Below are 19,062 nucleotides of genomic sequence, written 5' to 3' on the forward strand. Positions count from 1 at the left end.
AAGTCATAAATATAATCATTTACAGTCTCTTAAATTTCAGACTTCTGCTTTCCATTTCTAGATTTAAATTCCCACTTATTTTATCTATAGGATAAAGTCATGGCTGAATCCCCTACACTCTGTTCTGATAGCCAATTAATATCACTATTTCAAAGATTCCTTTCCCTGCACCTTGTCATGAATTCATGTGTCTGTATGGGTGTCTGTTTCAATCTGTCTGTCTACCGTACTGTCATCGTCAGCTACCCCCGCACCGCCCTTGCCAGTTACTCCAGCACTGTCCCCATCTATTGTCCATTACTTCGGCACTGCCGCCGCCTTCAGTTACAGTGCTGTGGTCTTCAGTTGCTCTACTGCTGTGGCATCTATGTTGTATCCCATGTATGCCTAGTGTTCAGGAAGGTCAGAAGAGACCGTCAGATCCCCTGGATCTAGAGCTACAGATGGTTTTGAAGCACCATGTAGGTGCTAGGAATCAAGTCTAGATCCTCGGAAAAGCAGCCAGTGCTCTAAACTTCTGAGCAATTTCTTTAGCACCCTATGTATTATTTTAATATGCTTAAGACATATTTGAATAATTTAAATAGAAAAGATATATTGAAGTCAATTAGCTCAAACTTTCACTAACTTACCAGTACTATATAACTTGATGCAAAAAATCTACTTCAAAGCTATACTCTGATAAACTTTATCAAATTTTTTTGGGGTTGGGCAGACAGGGCTCACTTGGTAAAAGGCTTGCTGCACAAGCAAAAAGACCTGAATGTAATCCCCAGCACACACTGCCTTGTAATACCAGAACTGGGTAGGCAAAGACTGGCGGGTCCTTGGAATTAATTAGCCAGCCTACCTGAATCCATCGGCTCCCGGTTCACTGAGAGACCAGACCCTGTCTTCAGACATACAATACTGTGGAGAGTGATTGAGGAAGACACTTCACACATACATGTAAACATGAACAGATATGCAACACACATACAAAGAATCGAAAACTACATTTTGGGGGGGGGGGCTGGGTGAAAAGGAAACTTTAAGAGATTAATTTTCTTTGTAAAAACATATACATTCTTTGGAAACAAATACTATTCCATAAAAAATTTAATACCTCTTGCCTTCCTTTATCCTAGATGTCTGAATGTAAGTTTATGTTTTGTTTATTTATACATGTCAGGGGCTGAACATCCACCTACTCACCCACCCTCCCATTCATTCACCCATCCACCCACCTATTTCTGTTTTGGTTTGATGCCAGGTCTCACTAAGCTATACCTGAGTCCCATTTTAATTTTATTTTCAATCCCTTGTTAAGAAAATAATCTTGCTGGCTGTGGTTGCTCATATCTTTAATCCCAGCACTTGGGAGGCAGAAGCAGATGAATATCTGTGAGTTTGAGGCCAGCCTGGTCTATGATGAAAACATTTAGAGAGTATTTTTATGTAAGCAGTTACCCGAGTTCAGTTCTGAGCACCTATGTTAGGCAGCCCCAGGAAATCTTACAACCTGTGCTAGACTCCAGGAATGTCTGTATGCACACAGCATAGACACACAGACACCGACAATCTCATAAAACCCAACACACCAGGCGGTGGTGGCACACACCTTTAATCCAGCACTTGGGAGGCAGACGCAGGCACATCTCTGTGAGTTTGAGGCCAGTCTAGTCTATAAGAGCTAGTTCCAGGACAGGTTCTAAAGCTACAAAGAAACCCTGTCTGGGTGTAGGGAGGGGGGCTGGGGAGAACAACACTTCTACTCATTCTTTCTTACAAATAAAATTGACTTGGTTTTTTAGACTTATCTGATTAATAAAATCTTTGTCAAGTTAACTTAAATATGACAACTTAGCTACTTTATTCTGAAGCACTTTAAAAAAGCTATCATTAAATCTTCCTTAGTAAGATGTATTAATCAGCCCTAGGAACTCTGCACTCATGTGAATCGTTCACGAAGCTAATCCATCAATCCTATGCAACTGTGCTGTCAATGGTCTAATGGGTAAGGCACTGTATCACACTGCTGATTTACCAACATGTATTGAATATAGTAAGAAAAAGTGAAATCAAATAATGATTTAAAGTAATATTTATTTGCAAGCCAGTGTAGCGGCACATGCCCGTAGTCCCAGCATCAGGAGGCAAATGCAGGAGGCTTGCCTTGCCATAAGCTGGAAGCCAGCCTGGTCTATACAGTACATTTCAGGCCAGCCAGGGAAACACAGCAAGACTTGGTCTCAAAAGAAAAACAAAGAAAGATGCCTCAAGAGTTTTTTTTTTTTTTATCACTCACTAGAAGATTATTAAAAAAAAAAATAAAAGCCGGGCGGTGGTGGCGCACGCCTTTAATCCCAGCACTCGGGAGGCAGAGGCAGGCGGATCTCTTTGAGTTCGAGGCCAGCCTGGTCTACAAGAGCTAGTTCCAGGACAGGCTCCAAAGCCACAGGGAAACTCTGTCTCGAAACCCCCCCAAAAACAAACAAACAAACAAACAAACAAATAAATAAAAAAGATTAGAAGGCCTCACCATTTTAAGATTAGACAAGTAAACAAAGTAAAACAAATTCTTAAATCCTTACCAGTTTTTCTGCTTCTGTGTTCATCTCCCTTAATTTCTTGATATGTTCTTTTTTAATCATGAGAATTTTTGATAATTTAGTCTGTAGACAAAAAAAAATGTTTTAGAATAAATAGAAACATTTAGGTATATCAATTTCCAGTTTTCACAAATATGTTCTAATGATATATTTTAGTCTCAATATAATTATGGCAAACCTTTTTACTTTACACATGCACACAGTAAGCAAAAGTAGTTTAAACTCAGCATAGAACATACATTCAAATTCAGCACTCGGGATACTGAAGCAGGAGGACCGTAAATTTAGGCCATCTGAGGCTACATAACAAGTTCCAGGACAGTCTAGTCTACATAATGATAACCTGACTTAGGAAAGAAAACATTTTAAAATATACTGTAATTAGAGGTGGTGAGCTGTGCTACCAAGCCTGACCACCTGAGTTTGACTCCCTGTACCCACATGGTGGAAGGAGAGAACTAATTCATTTTTTTGTTTTTTGTTTTCAAAACAGGGTTTCTTTGTGTATTCCTGGATGTCCCTGAAATCACTCTGTAGACCAGGCTAACATCAGACTCAGAAATCTGCCTGTTCCTGCTGTCTGGTGCTGGGATTAAAGGCAAAGCATGTGCCACCACCTGACAAAAACCCAGCTCTTCAAAGTGGCTTTCTGACTCCTAGAAGCAGACCATGCACACATGCCCACTCCCTGAGAAAGAGAAGTGACTTTGTGAAAGAAGGGTTTATTAAGGAAAGGGAGGGGAGGAGAGAGAGCACTAGTAGCAAACCAAAACAATAGTGATACAAAATGCGGATGGGCTCTGCCACAGGCACTCAATTCTGCACGTTATAGCCATGTGGATATTTTAAGGTTAGAATAATTGGGTCACTGAGATGACTCAGTGGGTAAAGATGCCTGCTATCAAACCTGGGGACCAGAGCTCAATCCCCAGAACCCATACGGTGGAATGAGAGAGCCGACTTCCCAGTTATTCACACTGTGACACACAGTGTACTCATCTACCCATCTCTTAGTACACACAAAATAAACAAAAAAGTAATGGTAAATAATTTAAAGTCTATTATAATTAGGATATGTTAAAAAGGATTAAGGAGTTAACCTGGGACACACTCACATACCATCCATCTGGTTCCTCAGACCAGCACCTGCCCACCTAGGACAGATGGTGGGTCAGGTTCTGGAAGTGTACCTATCTGGTTCCCTAGTGCCTCTGCTGCAATGAAGGCAGCTGAACAGCTCCAGCTGCTGTGCTCAACTGTGTGAGGGTTTCCCTGGCAAGATGAAGATTTGAAATAATCGGTCTGTAAGGTTCAGCATGACTCCAAGACAACAGTGAGTAATTACAAAGCCCTTCAGACCTAAAGTCTATTCCTCTCTGCAGTCAAGTCTTTCAGACGTTTCTCAAACCTCTTTGCCTGAACCAGTGTTCAAGGGAACTACATACAAAGCCTGTCTAAGCCTTCCTGGTAACAACCTTCCACTTCTGCTATTTCTCTGTATTTGTATGAGTTTCTACTTCACAAACATGACTATTTTATACACTGGCAGAAAACATAAAATAGTATAAAAACTTTGTAAAAAGTCAATCTGAGGGGCTGGAGAGATGGCTCAGCATTTAAGAGCACTGGCTGTTTTTCCAGAGGTCCTGAGTTCAATTCCCAGCACCCACATGGTGGCTCATGACCATCTACAACGGGATCTGATGCCCTCATCTGAGCACTCATTCATAAAATTAAATAAAATCTAAAAAAAATTTAAAAGAGTCAATCTTAACAAGCTTTCACAGCTCAATGAGCAATTTGTAGACATTAGGTACAAAAACTGCTAAGAAGGAAAAAACAAAAGTTCTTAAGGTTAAAAATCCTTAAATTCACAGTGATTTTTTTTTTTTTTAAAAAATTAAGCAGTTAAGCAGTCTTACTTATGGTCTTCAGTTGCTCTACTGCTGTGGCATCTATGTTGTGTACCATGTGTATGCCTAGTGCTCAGGAAGGTCAGAGAGACCAGCAGATCCCCTAGAACTAGATAATTTTAATCACCAAACTCATTTTGTTGAACCAGGAAGCAAAGAGAAAGCATCAAACATTTATCTTTGCAAATTACACCATAAAGTAACCAAAAAAAAAACCATATTAAGTATTCTGCCCCTCCCCTTTTCAAAGCATGGTCTTGCCATGTAACCTAGGTAGGCCTAGAACCTGTTAGGTAAACCAGACTGACTTCAAATTTTCTTTTAAAAAATTATTTATTCTGTATACAATATTCTGTGCTGTGTGTATGCCTGCAGGCCAGAAGAGGGCACCAGACCCCATTACACATGGTTGTGAGCCACCATATGGTTGCTGGGAATTGAAATCAGGACCTTTGGAAGGGCAGGCAATGCTCTTAACCTCTGAGCCATCTCTCCAGCCCCCCGACTTCAAATTTTCATTGATGCTCCTGCCTATGCCTTCTGAGTGCTGGTCCATGCCTGGTGATGCTTTTCTTTATCCAATTATTTCAGCTGACCAGCAAAGAGAAAAACAGAAAAGCTGAGCGGTGGTGGCACACGCCTTTAATCCCAGCACTCGGGAGGCAGAGGCAGGTGGATCTCTGTGAGTTCGAGGCCAGCCTAGTCTACAAGAGCTAGTTCCAGGACAGGCTCCAAAGCTCCAGAGAAACCCTGTCTCGAGAATGAAATGAGCATCTCAACAATCTTTTAAAATAAAGATCTGTAATTTATTTTTAATTTTAAAAACTTTTATTGTATGTACCAGTGTTTTGCCTATATGTATGTCTATGTTCCACATGCATGCAGTGCCTGCAGAGTCCAGAAGAGGATGTTGGAACCCCTGGAACAGGAGTTACATATGGCTATGCGTCTCCATGTAGGTCTGGGAATTGAACCCTGGTCCTCTGCAGAAGCAGTGAGTGCTCTTAACCATCTCTCTAGACCTCATTTTTGCAACTGTTAAGTTTCAAACCCTGGGATAAAAGGCTGATGTGACTATTTAACATATCAAAGGGGACACTGACTGCCAGGTTCTCCCTGCCTCCCACAGTTCCTACCTGTTACAGAATCCTTCTGGCTGGCATACCCCATAACAGGTAAAGACTAAGAGGTGATAGGAGAACCTGGTGGTCAGGTTCACTTTGATGTTAATGGGCATCTCAGCCATTTGTCCTGGGGTTTGAGACCTATCAGCAATATAATGAATCAATGACTAACTCATTACAGGAAAATGAAACACAATCCCAGCACTAAATAGATGGCACAATATACCAAACCCCTTAAAACTGGATTATAAAAAGGGACAGGGGTATCACTGTGCTCCTGAGCTGAGTCGGAGAGGTAAATTCCTGGCAGTTTCAAATACTCCAGGGAGATACTTGTAACCATCCCTTTGCCTACCAGACTACTGATCTAGAGACAATAAAACAATGGACCATCAGAATTTCCACAGGAACTGGCATGCTGGAGAAAGGGAAAGTCCAAGATGACCTGGTGCCAGCGGGCCAGGCAGGGGGTTAGCGCTGGTGGCTGATCTTACAGTAAAACCACCATGCACAATTTCCCTGGCTTTAGTTTCATCTTTTCTTTCTGTCTTTTTGTTTTTGTTTTTTCGAGATAGGGTTTCTCTGTGTATTTCTGGCTGTCCTTGAACTCACAGAGATCCGCCTGCCTCTGCCTCCTGAGTGCTGGGATTAAAGGCGTGAGCCTTCACTGTCCGGCTAGTTTCATCTTTTCTACAGAACTGTAACACTGCTTCAGGAAGAGCAGAAAGAAAGTAGGAATCTTTCCCAGGTTTGCCCAAAGTATAAATAAACACATATATTTTCCTTCATCAATTTGTTTCCTTTTATTTTGTTTGGGTGATGAGGCTCAATGACTATAATGAATGCACACTCTGGTGAAGGACATTACACATGTGAGAGGGGGTTATGGGAAATATCTTTATAGTCATCCTAACTTTGTTATGAACCTAAAACTGCTCACCCCAGAAAAAAGCCCCAAAACAAAATAAAAACACCTACAAAAAAAATCAAATACATAAGCACCAATAATGATATCAGTCTAGCAGACAGTGGGGCAATGTATACTGAGGCTCCCCTGGCTCACAGTTCTCCTTGAGTATTTCTTTCAAAGACTACTGCAAGGGACAAGTCTTCACTCACCACCTGGATAAGGAATTCTACTGGAAAGCCTCCTAACGTCTCCGTGTCAGAGCCAGAAATTTTACTTCTCCAAGGTGACTGTCCTAATAAAGGATCACTATCCTGTGGAATAGAAAGAATCATCTAATCACTGACAGTATCTTGAGATAAAGTAAAAATTCTGTTTAATTAAAATTATATTAAATCCAATAACAAAGAAAATAATTCCAGAATTGGAGCAACTATACTTATTTTAGTATCTGCCAATCAGTTAAAATAATATAGTTGTAGCTTCTCAAGTCCTCAAGTAGCTGTAATATGTGCTTCATGAGAACAGTTTATAATTGCAATAGTTACATTACTGAGGGCATTTCTTTTCTTTTCTTTTTTTTTTTTTTTTTTACTGAGGGCATTTCTATAATACTTACTGTAATTGGTGACTGGAGAGGAGGGGTATAATGTAACCGTGGAGGGGTCATAAAAAACCGAGAAGGCCGCTGTTTTTGTCCAAAGGCAGCAATTGGCATTGTATCATGAGGCTCATTACTCTTTGGAAAAGAGAATAATGCATAAAACTTGGAGACTTTGTAAACATTGTATATCAACTTGAGATATAGCATCTTACTAATCTGGTTGTAGTTACAGTCTTAAAATTAATTTATTTAGCAGTTTTTAGGGCCTTTCACATGCTAGGCAAGTACTACTACTAAGCTGTATCTTCGGCAATTATTATACTAAAAAAACATGTAAGACTGGGTATGTAGTTCAGTGATCACTAAGCCCTGGATTCAATCCAAAGTACATGCGAGAATGTGAACACGAACACACACACACACACAAAATTTCCACAACATTACAAAATCAAGACTGATAAGAAGTTCAGCAGGTTAATGCGTAGTAGAGCATCAAAGGACCTAGATTCTAGTCTCCATTTGACTGAGAAACAAAACCCAATTTCAGAGCCTTAAATAAGTTGATGAATATTGCATTTTTATCATGCGAAAAGTGAAGGCATTGGGCTGCTCTGTGGCTACAGGCACCTGCCACCAAGCATGATGACCTGGGTTAAATTCTTAGGGCCCAAATGGTGGAAGGACAGCAGACTCCCACAAGTTGTACTTTGACCTCCAAACAAGTGTTGTGGTATGTGTGAGCACAAGCACACACACATACACACACAAAAAAAATAAATAAAAATGTAAATGTAATTTTTTTTTTTTTTTTTTTTTTTTTTTTTTTTTTTTGAGACAGGGTTTCTCTGTAGCTTTGGAAGTTGTCCTGGAACTAGCTCTTGTAGACCAGGTTGGCCTCAAACTCACAGCTTGCCTCCCGAGTGTTGGCATTAAAAGTGTGCACCACCACTGCTTGTCTATAAAAATATAATTTTAAAAAGTGAAGATATTTATCCTACATAAATGTGAGAATACAACAGGAGAAAAATACTGAAAGTCCAAGAGGTTACTTCCTATTTTAAATTTAGGACTGACTATACCTTACCCTAATTGCTAGAATGAAAATGTGTAGATTCCAAGATTACTTGGTCAGCAACAATCATTCTGTCACAGTGAGACTCTGTGTGCATAAAGCACAAGGGAGGGTTTTTAGAAATGGGATGTAAGTACAGTTCTCCAGAGAGCTAGTACACAGGGCTGGGGAATCACAAGCATCTTTGAATTGAAACCTTGATTCTCTAATAAAAGACAATTTATAAGAAAATACTAAAATAATTAAAAGGCACAAAATACAAATATACTATAAAATATTGTAGTTAAGTTTAATAAAACATTACTCACAAGTACTTCATAGTCAGGAATGGTGTGAGTCCCAAGTCCTGTTCTATCGAAAGTTACTCTGTAAGTAGCATTTAGAGTGTCCACAGCATCTATCTGACCAGTGAACAGACCATCGTGAACACCACGCAATCGTGCTGAGAAAAGAAACAAATGCATTATCATATTTAGTATATGCAAAGAATTGTCAAATAAGCTGGGCGGTGGTGGCGCACGCCTTTAATCCCAGCACTAGGGAGGCAGAGGCAGGCGGATCTCTGTGAGTTCGAGACCAACCTGGTCTACAAGAGCTAGATCCAGGACAGGTTCTAAAGCTGCAGAGAAACCCTGTCTCGAAAAACCACACACACACACAAAAAGAATTGTCAAATAAACTGTTCTAAACATGTCGATTAAACCATAAAAAATACAGCATCACTATCAACTAGATTTAACACGAGCCAGGCAGTGGTGGCACACTCCTTTAATCCCAGCACTAACATGACTGTGTACTTTATTTTAGGATTGGAGAATTAACAAAGCTTTTTTGATTCTTAATTTGACACATAAGTGAAATCAGATAGCTACCAAAAAGATCACCATTTAGAAGATGAACCCGTAAAAAAATAACAAAGGAATTCTGGATAGCATACTTTTTGTCTGTTTGTTTTGAGACAGGGTTTCTCTATGTAGCTCTGGTTGTCTGGACTCCCTCTGTAGATCAGGGTGGCCTCGAACTCACAGAGATCTACCTGCCTCTGCCTTTTGAGTACTAGGATTAAAGGTGTGCACCACCACACCTGGCTGGATATTATACTTTTAAGTGACACATTAAGAGAAGTTTATTTTCAACCTGATTTTATTTTATAATTTATTTATTTTTATTTTATGTGCATTGGTGTTTGTCTGCAGGTATGTCTGTGCGAGGGTCTGGGAATTGGACTTGGGTCCTCTGGAAGAGCAGCTCTTCGGACCACTGTTCCTTTACTATAGTGAACTGCTGCAGAGTCAGATGCACGCCCTAAATTTCTAACAGATGCAGCCTTGGCTACCACTGGCAGGTGACTCAACCACCTGCTTTCACTTACCTGTAACTTTGGTTCCAATTACCAGGGGCAGAGGAATTTCATCGGGGAGATCTTTGAATTGTGAAACATCTGCAACTTTCCTTTGTTGTAAGAGCCGGATTTTCTGCCGTTTCTGTTTTAATGCTGATCGCTCTTCCTCAAAAAATGCAGAAGAACATCTAGAATAAATTACAGACATCATATAAACCAAGCCAGGCCAGGTGTTATAGTACACACCTACTGTATTTATAGTAGGTGTATAAATATAATAAATTATATTTGAAGTGTATAATCAGATAAATTTTGAGGGGCTGGGGAAATGGCTCAGTGGTTAAAGTACTTGCTATGCAAGAAAGATAAGAATTTGGACCCCCAGAACCTGTGTAAATGCTAGTTGGGCATGGCCTGACTTTAAGGACCTAGGAAGGCTGAGATGGGATCCCTATAACAAACTAACTGGAGTCTCAAGGAATAAGGTGAGGCTGAGTGTGGTGGCATATGCCTTTAATTCCAGCATGCTGAGGCAGAGGCAGGTGGACCTCTGTCAGTTCAACTATTTTAATACTTCTGCTGATACCTGATAAATGTTGTCCTTCATTTCTTTGTTTTTTAAAGGCTTTCTTCACTTGACTTCTCTTGACTTTGGGGTGGGAGACATGGTTTTCACTATGTCACCCTTGCTGGCCTGGAACTCACTATATAACCAACCCATGCTTGCCATGAACTCAGAGATCTGCTCTCACACCTTTTATGCAAATATAAAATTTAGGATGAACTCATTATAAAAACAAATGTGGCGAGGGGCTTGCCATGTATATTAATGCAGAATGCTTTGCATTTGTCTAATACGCTCTAAGACCTAAGTATGAGCTCAAGCATGGAGGCTGAAAGAGGGGACCGATAGTTTTACAGTGCTGTTTTAATTCACAGATTAATTTCAGATGTTGAATCTTCCTTCCCAAGACTACGTGTCTTCCGATTTGCTCATGAATAGCACATGTTTACTTTTGAGTTCCTTCCTGGTAGTTTCATTTTTCCCTTCCTTTTTATATTGTGACTAAATGCAATTTCACCATTGATTCTTTAAAAAGTTTTTACTTTTATTTATTTCAGAGTGTGTGCATGTGACAGATACAGCAAGGTGTGCAAGTGGAAACCAGAGCACAACTTACGGAGATCTGTTCTTGCCTTTCAGCATCTGGGCCCCCAGGACTGAAATCAGGTTATCAGGATTGGCAGCAAGTCCCTTTTACCTGCTGAAGCCATCTTCCTGGTTTGCATCAACTCATCTTTTTTCCCCTTAAGTGTGTATGTGTATGGTGTAGGAGGTTCTTCTGTTCGTGTGTTGCTTTCATTGGATAATGAATAAACTGCCTTGGCCTAGTTGATAGGGCGGAACTTAGGTAGGTGGAGAAAACAGAACTAAATGCTGGGAAGAAGGGCAGAGTGAGAGAAGCCATGGATCCTCTGCCGGAGATGGATGCCGGTTAGAATCTCCAGTAAGCCACAACCACGTGGCAATACACAGATTAATGGAGATGGGTTCAATTAATATGTAAGAGTTAGCCAATAAGAAGTTAGAGCTAATGACCAAGCAGTGTTTTAATTAATACAGTTTCTGTGTGGTTATTTCGGGTGTAAGCTAGCCGGGTGGCCAGGATAAACAAGTGGCCCTCAGCCCCTCACTGCAACATGTGTATATACACACATACAATCATACATATATGTGTTTATAGTGTGTGTCCAAGGAATCCAGAGGAGGAGGTAACACACCTTCTGAAACTGGAGTTACGGGTTGTTATAAGCTACCACATGGTGCTAAAAATGAAATCTGGTTGTCTGTAAGTGCGCTTCACAATGAACCATCTCTCCGACCCCTCAACTGAGGTGGGGTTTTTTTGTTTGATTTTAGTTTTTATTTTTATTTTATTTTTATTTTTTTGAGACAGGGTTTCTCTGGCTGTCCTAGAACTCACTTTGTAGACCTGGCTGGCCTCGAACTCACAGAAATTTGCCTGCCTGTGCCTCCTGAGTGCTGGGATTAAAGGTGTGAGCCACCACGCCCAGCTCTCAATTGAGTTCTGAAGTTAGGGTATTTCTGAAAGTTTATTACAGTAATAATCTGTAATTATAACTTGACTTTCTCTTTTTTTGTTGTTTTTTTGTTTGTTTGTTTTTGTTTTGTTTTTTTTCAAGACAGGGTTTCTCTGTAGCTTTGAAGCCTATCCTGGAACCAGCTCTTTTTTTTTTTTTTAAGATTTATTTATTTATTATGTATACAATGTTCTGGCTGCATGTGCCTACATGCCAGAAAAGGGCACCAGATCTTATTACAGATGGTTGTGAGCCACCATGTGGTTGCTGGGAATTGAACTCAGAACCTATGGAAGGTCAGTGCTCTTAACCACTGAGCCATCTCTCCAGCCCCGGGGAACCAGCTCTTGTAGACCAGAACTCCAGAGATCCACCTGCCTCTGCCTCCAGAATGCTGGGATTAAAGACATGTGCCACTACCACCCAGCTATACATTCCTTGACTTTCTTAAGGAAGAAAAAAAATCTTACAAACTTTTACAATGACTTCATTCTATTGTATACATGTATGAAATTCAAAGAATTAACAAAATATATTAAAGGGATGTGATGAGATGATTTATCAAGTAAAGGATTTTTGCCAAAAAGTCTGACCACCTGAGTCTGAACACCAGGGCCTGCATGATGGTAGAAGATAACTGAAACCAACCCCCACATATTATTCTGACCTTCACAAGTGTACCATAGCGTCTGTGTGTGTGTGTGTGTGTGTGTGTGTGTGTGCACAAATATGAAAACACACACACAGTCAAAAGATGTGAAAATTAAACATAAGACCTTATAGATTCCTTTAATATTTTCCAGGACAAGTAAACATATTTTGGAGTGGACTGGGAACATAGCTGTTAGTATAGTGCTTGACCAGCATGTACAAATTCTTGGATTTCATCTCCAGCCCCACATTAACAAAACTGGACATAACATTTCACACATCTAATCCTAACACTTAGAAGGTAGAGGCAGGAAGATCAATGTTACCTTTGGTTATACAAACTAGTTTGAGTCTGAGGCCAGGCAGAGACAACATGATACTCTGCAGATGGATGGATGGGTAAAATTGGTGGTGGTGGTTGGGGGGGATGGACGCAAAGGAAATAAGTAATTTAATACAGTAACATTGGAGCTAGAAAGAAAAAAATAAAAATATACATTAAAATAAGAGCTCTTTGGGGCTAGAGAGATAACTGAGAGGTTAAGAGCACTGGCTGCTCTTCCAGAGAGGTCCTGAGTTCAATTCCCAACAACTACATAGTGGTTCACAACTGGAAAAAAAAAAGAAAAGAAAAAGAAATCTTTACAACAGTAATATGTTAAAAAATCTGTGATCGGAAAAGATGAAATTTTATTCTAAGTATACATGCACTTACATCATAGTTTAGTAATACGATATTATTAACATATAATCAATTATTATTCTGAAAAGTTATGTTTTGGTACTAGTCATTTGAAGATTTAAAAAATTAAGGTACTACATGTGGTTGAACTGTTTTCAATCCCAGCACTTGGGAGGCAAAGGCAAAGAGGAACTTTGTATGTTCAAGGCCAGTCTAGTCAGTCTATATAGTGAATTCCAGGCAAGCCAGACTACACAGTGAGTACTGTCTGAAAAAAAAAAAAGAGCCATGGTAGTACTGATACTATTAACTATTTATTAACTTTAAACAAAAAAGTTATTTTTACCTCCGTGGTTTCCCCATTAGTCGCCTGATTTTTCCCCATTCCACTCTTGTTAATTTTCTTGTTTTCAAATTAGGAAAAGATTCCTTTAGGCATACACAGAAGTCATTATCTCCTTCAAAAAGTGGCCTGTAAAACAATTTTTTTATCAGTTAATACTTAATGTGTTATTTTCTTAAATAAAATCTAAAATATAGCTTTCAAAGTCAGGTACAGTGGTCCATTCCTCTAATTCCAGCCCTTGGGCAGAAGAGGCAGGAGAATCGGAAGCCAGAGGCCAGCCTCAGCTACATCACTGTTCACGGCTATTGAGCAACAAAGCAAGTCTGAGATCAACCTGGATTACATGAAACCCTGCCTCAAGAATCAAAACACACACTCTCGTTTTTTATATCATACTAATCACTTCTAAATCATAAGCAGGTGAAATTCAAAGGGTTGAGAAAGGTACTTGGCAGATGAAACATCTAAAATGTTAAGGCACTCAGGAAATCAGTCTAGATCTGAGGCTCCAGGAGACCATGTATTTTGCTCAGATCTCTGTCTGGGACTAGCCTCTGGCATTACAACTGATAAAGACAAACAGTATTAGCTAGAAAGTATCTTTGCCCCAAAGGAAAAGCCATCACCAAGCAGTTCTCTCCTCTGTGGGATTAGCCAAGTCTTAGAACACTAAACACTCTAGATGGTGGGGGTAGTTTTGGTGACTCCCAAAATAAGCACACCAAGACACCATGAAATTCTCTTAAAAACATCAAAAATTCTATTCATAAGTTTGAGAAATGAAAGGTTCAGTTTTAATAATGACACATAAACATAAATATCCATGAACTTCACAAGCTTCTGAGCAAGTAAGTAGTTTTGGAGAACAGAAGGGAAGTACAGATCAATAGCCAACCAAGCAACCGCCAATTATGGGCACAGGAGATAGATTAGAATCAGAGATATTCTTCAATAAGCCTATTGTATTTGTAATTGGATTTCAGCCAATCTCTATATGCTATTCAAAAATTCTCATATAAAGTGTCTAAATACTAGCTGTAAATGAAAAGGTGACTCTCCTACAAATGATCTGTCCATTTCTCTGGACTTAAAAAACAAATCTTATTTGCTTCAAGTAATGGTGCTTTGGTTTTGGGTATCTTCATTCTATAGTAATTGCTAGTTACAATATGGAAATTATGCTTTTCATTTAAAACTTCTTACAAAATGTATAACTTCTTACATGGGCAGGAAAGAGAGAGAGAAAAAACTGTAATAAAAATAGAAATTAATGAAACTGAATTAAGGAATAGAGAAATGGACTATATTGGGTATAGTGGCATACGTCTGTGGTCAGCTATTTGGGAGACTGAGAAAGAGGATCAGTTGAAGCCACATGGGAGGCAGGCAGATTTACTGCCAGTTCTACCAGGCCAGCCAGAGCTTTAAAAAACAAAACAAAAGAAAAGCAATGGAATCCAAGAGTTCAAGACAAGTCTGAACAACATAAGACCTTGTCCTTGTTCCTAAAAGAAGCAAAAGGTTTAGGGAAGAAAAAGGGGGGATGGGGTGGCTAGAGCACTGGGCCGGCAGTTAGAGCTCGCACTGCTCTCGTAGAGGGTCTGGGTTCAGTTCCCCCACACACGGCGGCTCATAACTGCCTACTACTACAGTTCTAGAAGATCCTACATCCTCTGAGTTCTGTGGGCACCTATACATATATGACGTACAGAAAGTCACGCAGGCATGCATACATACACATAGAAAATAAAAATAAGTTTTTAAAAAGAGAGCAAAACAGACTTACAGAAGAGGTGACAGCTTATAATTGGGAAAAGTTAATTATCAGTTCAAGCAACACTAATGATAAGTGCAATGATACATACTTGTCTATATTTGAATAGAACCACTCATATATGCACCATTTATGTGCTTTGGGAAGCTTGAGTAAGTTCCGTAATCGAAAACCAATCTTCTGTGATGCTTTCTTATCTGGTGTTGACATTGTTGCTGTAAATTTCTACATTAAAAAAAAGATAAATTATAGCTTCATTAAATAAAAATGAACATTTGGAATACTGAATGCATTTTTAAAAAGATAGAGCATATTTAAGTACTCAAAAGGATTCATTAACAAACAAACCTCCTGATACAAAAGTAAAATCTCAGTCTGGCAATATGGCTCAACAGGTAAAGACACTTGCTGCTAAGCCTGATGACCTGAGCTCATGGGTCAGCACGTGGTAGAAGGAAAGAACTGACTCTCACAGTTATGTATACATACATACACACTTTAAAACATTTATTCTACAGCACTACTAGGCATGGTAGTGTGTGCCTGCAATTCTAGCACCTAGGCAGAGTCAGGTTCAATGCCAACATGGTCTACACAACCAGTGAGGGGTGGTGGGCACAGTCAAGCATCAATAGAACATAAAAAAAAGTCAAACACAACACAAGATTAGTAATGCCAGAAAGGACCAGAATTAGGAAATTACTAATATAATATCATGATTATTAGTAAAGCAAAGCAAGAGAAGTCATATGATTGTCTCCACTGATGATAAAGATGTCAGAACAATAATCATTAAAAACAAAGCAAAGTCAGGTGTGAGGTACACAAGTCAAGGTCAGACTTTTCAACATAGTAAGTTCCAGGCCAGCCAGGGTTACATAGTGATACCTTGTCTAACAGATATAACAAAAACACACAAGCCCCTGTAACTTTTTTCCAACATTAATATTTTCATTATATTTGGGAATTTCACATCATGCACCCCGATTAAGCTCATTTCCCAGTCCTCCCATGCCCGTTCCCCCTTTCTTTTGATCCCTAAACCCCAAAGAAAAAGAAAAAATGGAGGAAAAAAGGAAAAAAAAAAACAAGTTAATTTTGTGTTGTCCATATACTCATTACAGCATGGTCAAACTTCCAGTGACCAGTCCCCCCAGGGAAAGCTGACTCCTCCTGCACCCCAATCAAAGCCATCAACTGAGCCAAGCTACACTTCAGCTTCTCTATTATAATTTTTTTGTTTGTTTAGTTTGAGACAGGGTTTTTTTGTACAGCCCTTGCTGACCTGGAACTTATTGGCCTTGAACTCAGAGAGTTCTGCCTGCCTCTGCCTCCCAAATGTGGCTAAGTATCTATTTCTATAAACGCATTTAAAGTTCTGTTTTGAATTGTTTCTGACACAGGGTCTTGCTATGTGGTCCCAGCTGGCCTAGAATCTGTGTATAGATCAGACTGATCCTGATCTTAAGTCAATCATTCTGCCTGTGCCTCCCAAGTCCTTAGGTAGCAGGCATGCAATATGTAAAGTTGTTAATTTTCTTAACTTTTAAAATTACACTTACTAACTTATCACGTATGGGAAGGGCACATATGTAGAGCTCAGAAGTCACCTTGAGGGAGTTTGTTCCACTACATCCGTCCTAAGGATTGAACTCAGGGAGTCAGGCTTGGCAGCAGGTGCCTTACCTGCTCAACTATCTCACTGGCTCCAACATGTAAAGTTTTAAAAGTATATTTTAAAAGGATAATCAAACTACTCATAGTGTCTCCCTAACTGGATGAGAAAAGTAGAATAGTGAATTAAGGTCAAATAGATTTTTCTTTATAAACTTGTGTGTGTGTGTGTGTAAGTGTGTGTGTGTGTGTATGTATACGGGGGGGGGTGTTTCAATATAACTAAGGCTAGCCTAAAACTTGCTATGTAGATGAGGCTAGTCTTGAACCCACAGAGATCTACTTGCCTCTCCTCCCTAGGTGCTAAGATTAAAGACATGAGCCACTACACTACTGTAAACTATTTTAGAAAAACTGTGAGCTGGGCAGTGGTTACACACGCCTTTAATCCCAGCACTCGGAAGGCAGAGGCAAGCAGATCTCTGTGAGTTCAAGGCCAGCCTGGTCTACAAGAGCTAGTTCCAGGACAGGCTCTAAAACTACAGCAAAATCCTGTCTCGAAAAACCAAAACCAAACCAAACCAAACAAACAAACAAACAAGAATTCTCTTGGGGCTGGAGAGATGACTCAGTGGTTAAGAGTGCTGCCTGCTCTTAACCTGAGCAAGGTCCTGAGTTCAATTCCCAGCAACCATACGGTGACTCACAACCATATGTAATAAGATCTGGTGCCCTCTTCTGGCCTGCAGGCATACACTCAGGCAGAACACTGTGTACATAATAAATAAATAAGTCCAAAAAAAAAAAAAAAAAAAGAAAAAAAGAAAGAAGAAAGAAAGAATTTGCAAATGTTCTTCATCCAGCTTTCTGTGATAAGCTCATCTTAGGTAACAAAGATGTATTTGTCAAAATCAATACATTGCTAGTACTCAGACTTTGGATTTCACTAGTTTCCTTTTCTGTTCTAGAATTTGAGATGAAACACTTTTTTTCTTTTTTAACTTTTTTTTTTTTTTTTAAAGAGAGAGGGAGAAAATAACCTACCTCTAAAGCCCTAGCTGGTCTTGAACCTTCCTACTTTGGCCTCCCTAGTATTGGGATTACAAACATATGAAACCACACTAACCTTAAAAAATTAATTTTTTAATGTAAAAACAAATTTTTTTTTTTTGGTTTTTCGAGACAGGGTTTCCCTGTAGTTTCTAGAGCAAAAACAAAATTTTAAAGGAAATGTATTTATTTGTATTGTGCACACGCATACAATGCATATGTCAATGTGGGCATGTGTGCGACAACATGTTCATGGAAGTCAGAGGACAATTATCAGCAAGTCAGTCTTCTCCTTCCGCTGTGGGGCCCGGGACTGAACACAGGTCACAGGCTTCTGTGACAGGCACATTTCCTGCTGAGCCATCCATCTCACTACTCTAAGAATACTCAAACCATAAAAACTGCTACGCTGGGCAGTGGTGGTGCATGCCTTTAATCCCAGCATTTGTAAGGCAGAGACTGGCAGATCACTGTGAGTTTGAGGACAACCTGATCTACAAAAGCTAGATCCAGGACAGGCTCGATAGCTAGAGAGAAATCCTGTCTCAAAAGCCCAAAATTAAAAAATAAAATAAAATCCCTGCTGTTAATAGGAAAAGATCTTTACTAACCCCACATCAGACAAAGGTCTGATCTCCAAAATATCAACAAAGAACTCAAGAAATTGGACACCAAAAGAACGCATAATCCAATAAAAAACTGAGTACAGACCTAAACAGAGAACTCTCAACAGAGGAATCTAAAATGGCTGAAAGACACTTAAGGAAATGTTCAACATCCTTAGTCATCAGAGAAATGCAAATCAAAACAACTCTGAGATTCCACATCACACCTGAAAGAATGGCCAAGATCAAAAACACTGATGACAACTTATGCTGGAGAGGTTGTGGGGAAATGGGAAAACTTCTGCATTGCTGGTGGGAATGCAAGCTGGTACAACCCCTTTGGATGTCAGTGTGGCGATTTCTCAGAAAATTAGGAAACAATCTTCCTCAAGACCCAGTAATACCACTTTTGGGTATATATCCAAAGGATGCTCAATCGTGCCACAAGGACATGGGCTCAACTATGTTCATAGCAGCTTTGTCTGTCATAGCCAGAATCTAGAAACAACCTAAATGCCCCTCGACCAAAGAATGGATAAGGAAAATGTGGTACATTTACACAATGGAGTACTACACAGCAGAAAAAAATAACGACATCTTGAATTTTACAGGAAAATGGATGGAGCTAGAAAACATTGAGTGAGGTAACCCAGACACAGGAAGACAATTATCACATGTATTGAC

The 19,062-nt window shown here is 39.6% G+C and overlaps 1 protein-coding gene across 3 annotated transcripts in view; it reads right to left on the bottom strand.

Annotated features, from left to right (window-relative positions):
• Positions 1–19,062, bottom strand: part of Lin9 (lin-9 DREAM MuvB core complex component) — a 46,531-nt gene that overhangs the window by 14,203 nt on the left and 13,266 nt on the right. For all 3 annotated transcript variants that reach the window (XM_038349335.1, XM_038349337.1, XM_038349336.1), the window contains 7 exons: positions 15,201–15,334; positions 13,336–13,461; positions 9,584–9,741; positions 8,520–8,653; positions 7,155–7,274; positions 6,748–6,849; positions 2,574–2,654 (listed from right to left, as the gene is read on the bottom strand). In XM_038349335.1, coding sequence (XP_038205263.1) covers positions 2,574–2,654; positions 6,748–6,849; positions 7,155–7,274; positions 8,520–8,653; positions 9,584–9,741; positions 13,336–13,461; positions 15,201–15,334 — 855 coding nt within the window. The remainder of the gene's footprint in view (positions 1–2,573; positions 2,655–6,747; positions 6,850–7,154; positions 7,275–8,519; positions 8,654–9,583; positions 9,742–13,335; positions 13,462–15,200; positions 15,335–19,062) is intronic.

Source organism: Arvicola amphibius, chromosome 12, assembly GCF_903992535.2.
Source record: "Arvicola amphibius chromosome 12, mArvAmp1.2, whole genome shotgun sequence".
In the NCBI taxonomy this organism is placed as follows: domain Eukaryota; kingdom Metazoa; phylum Chordata; class Mammalia; order Rodentia; family Cricetidae; genus Arvicola; species Arvicola amphibius.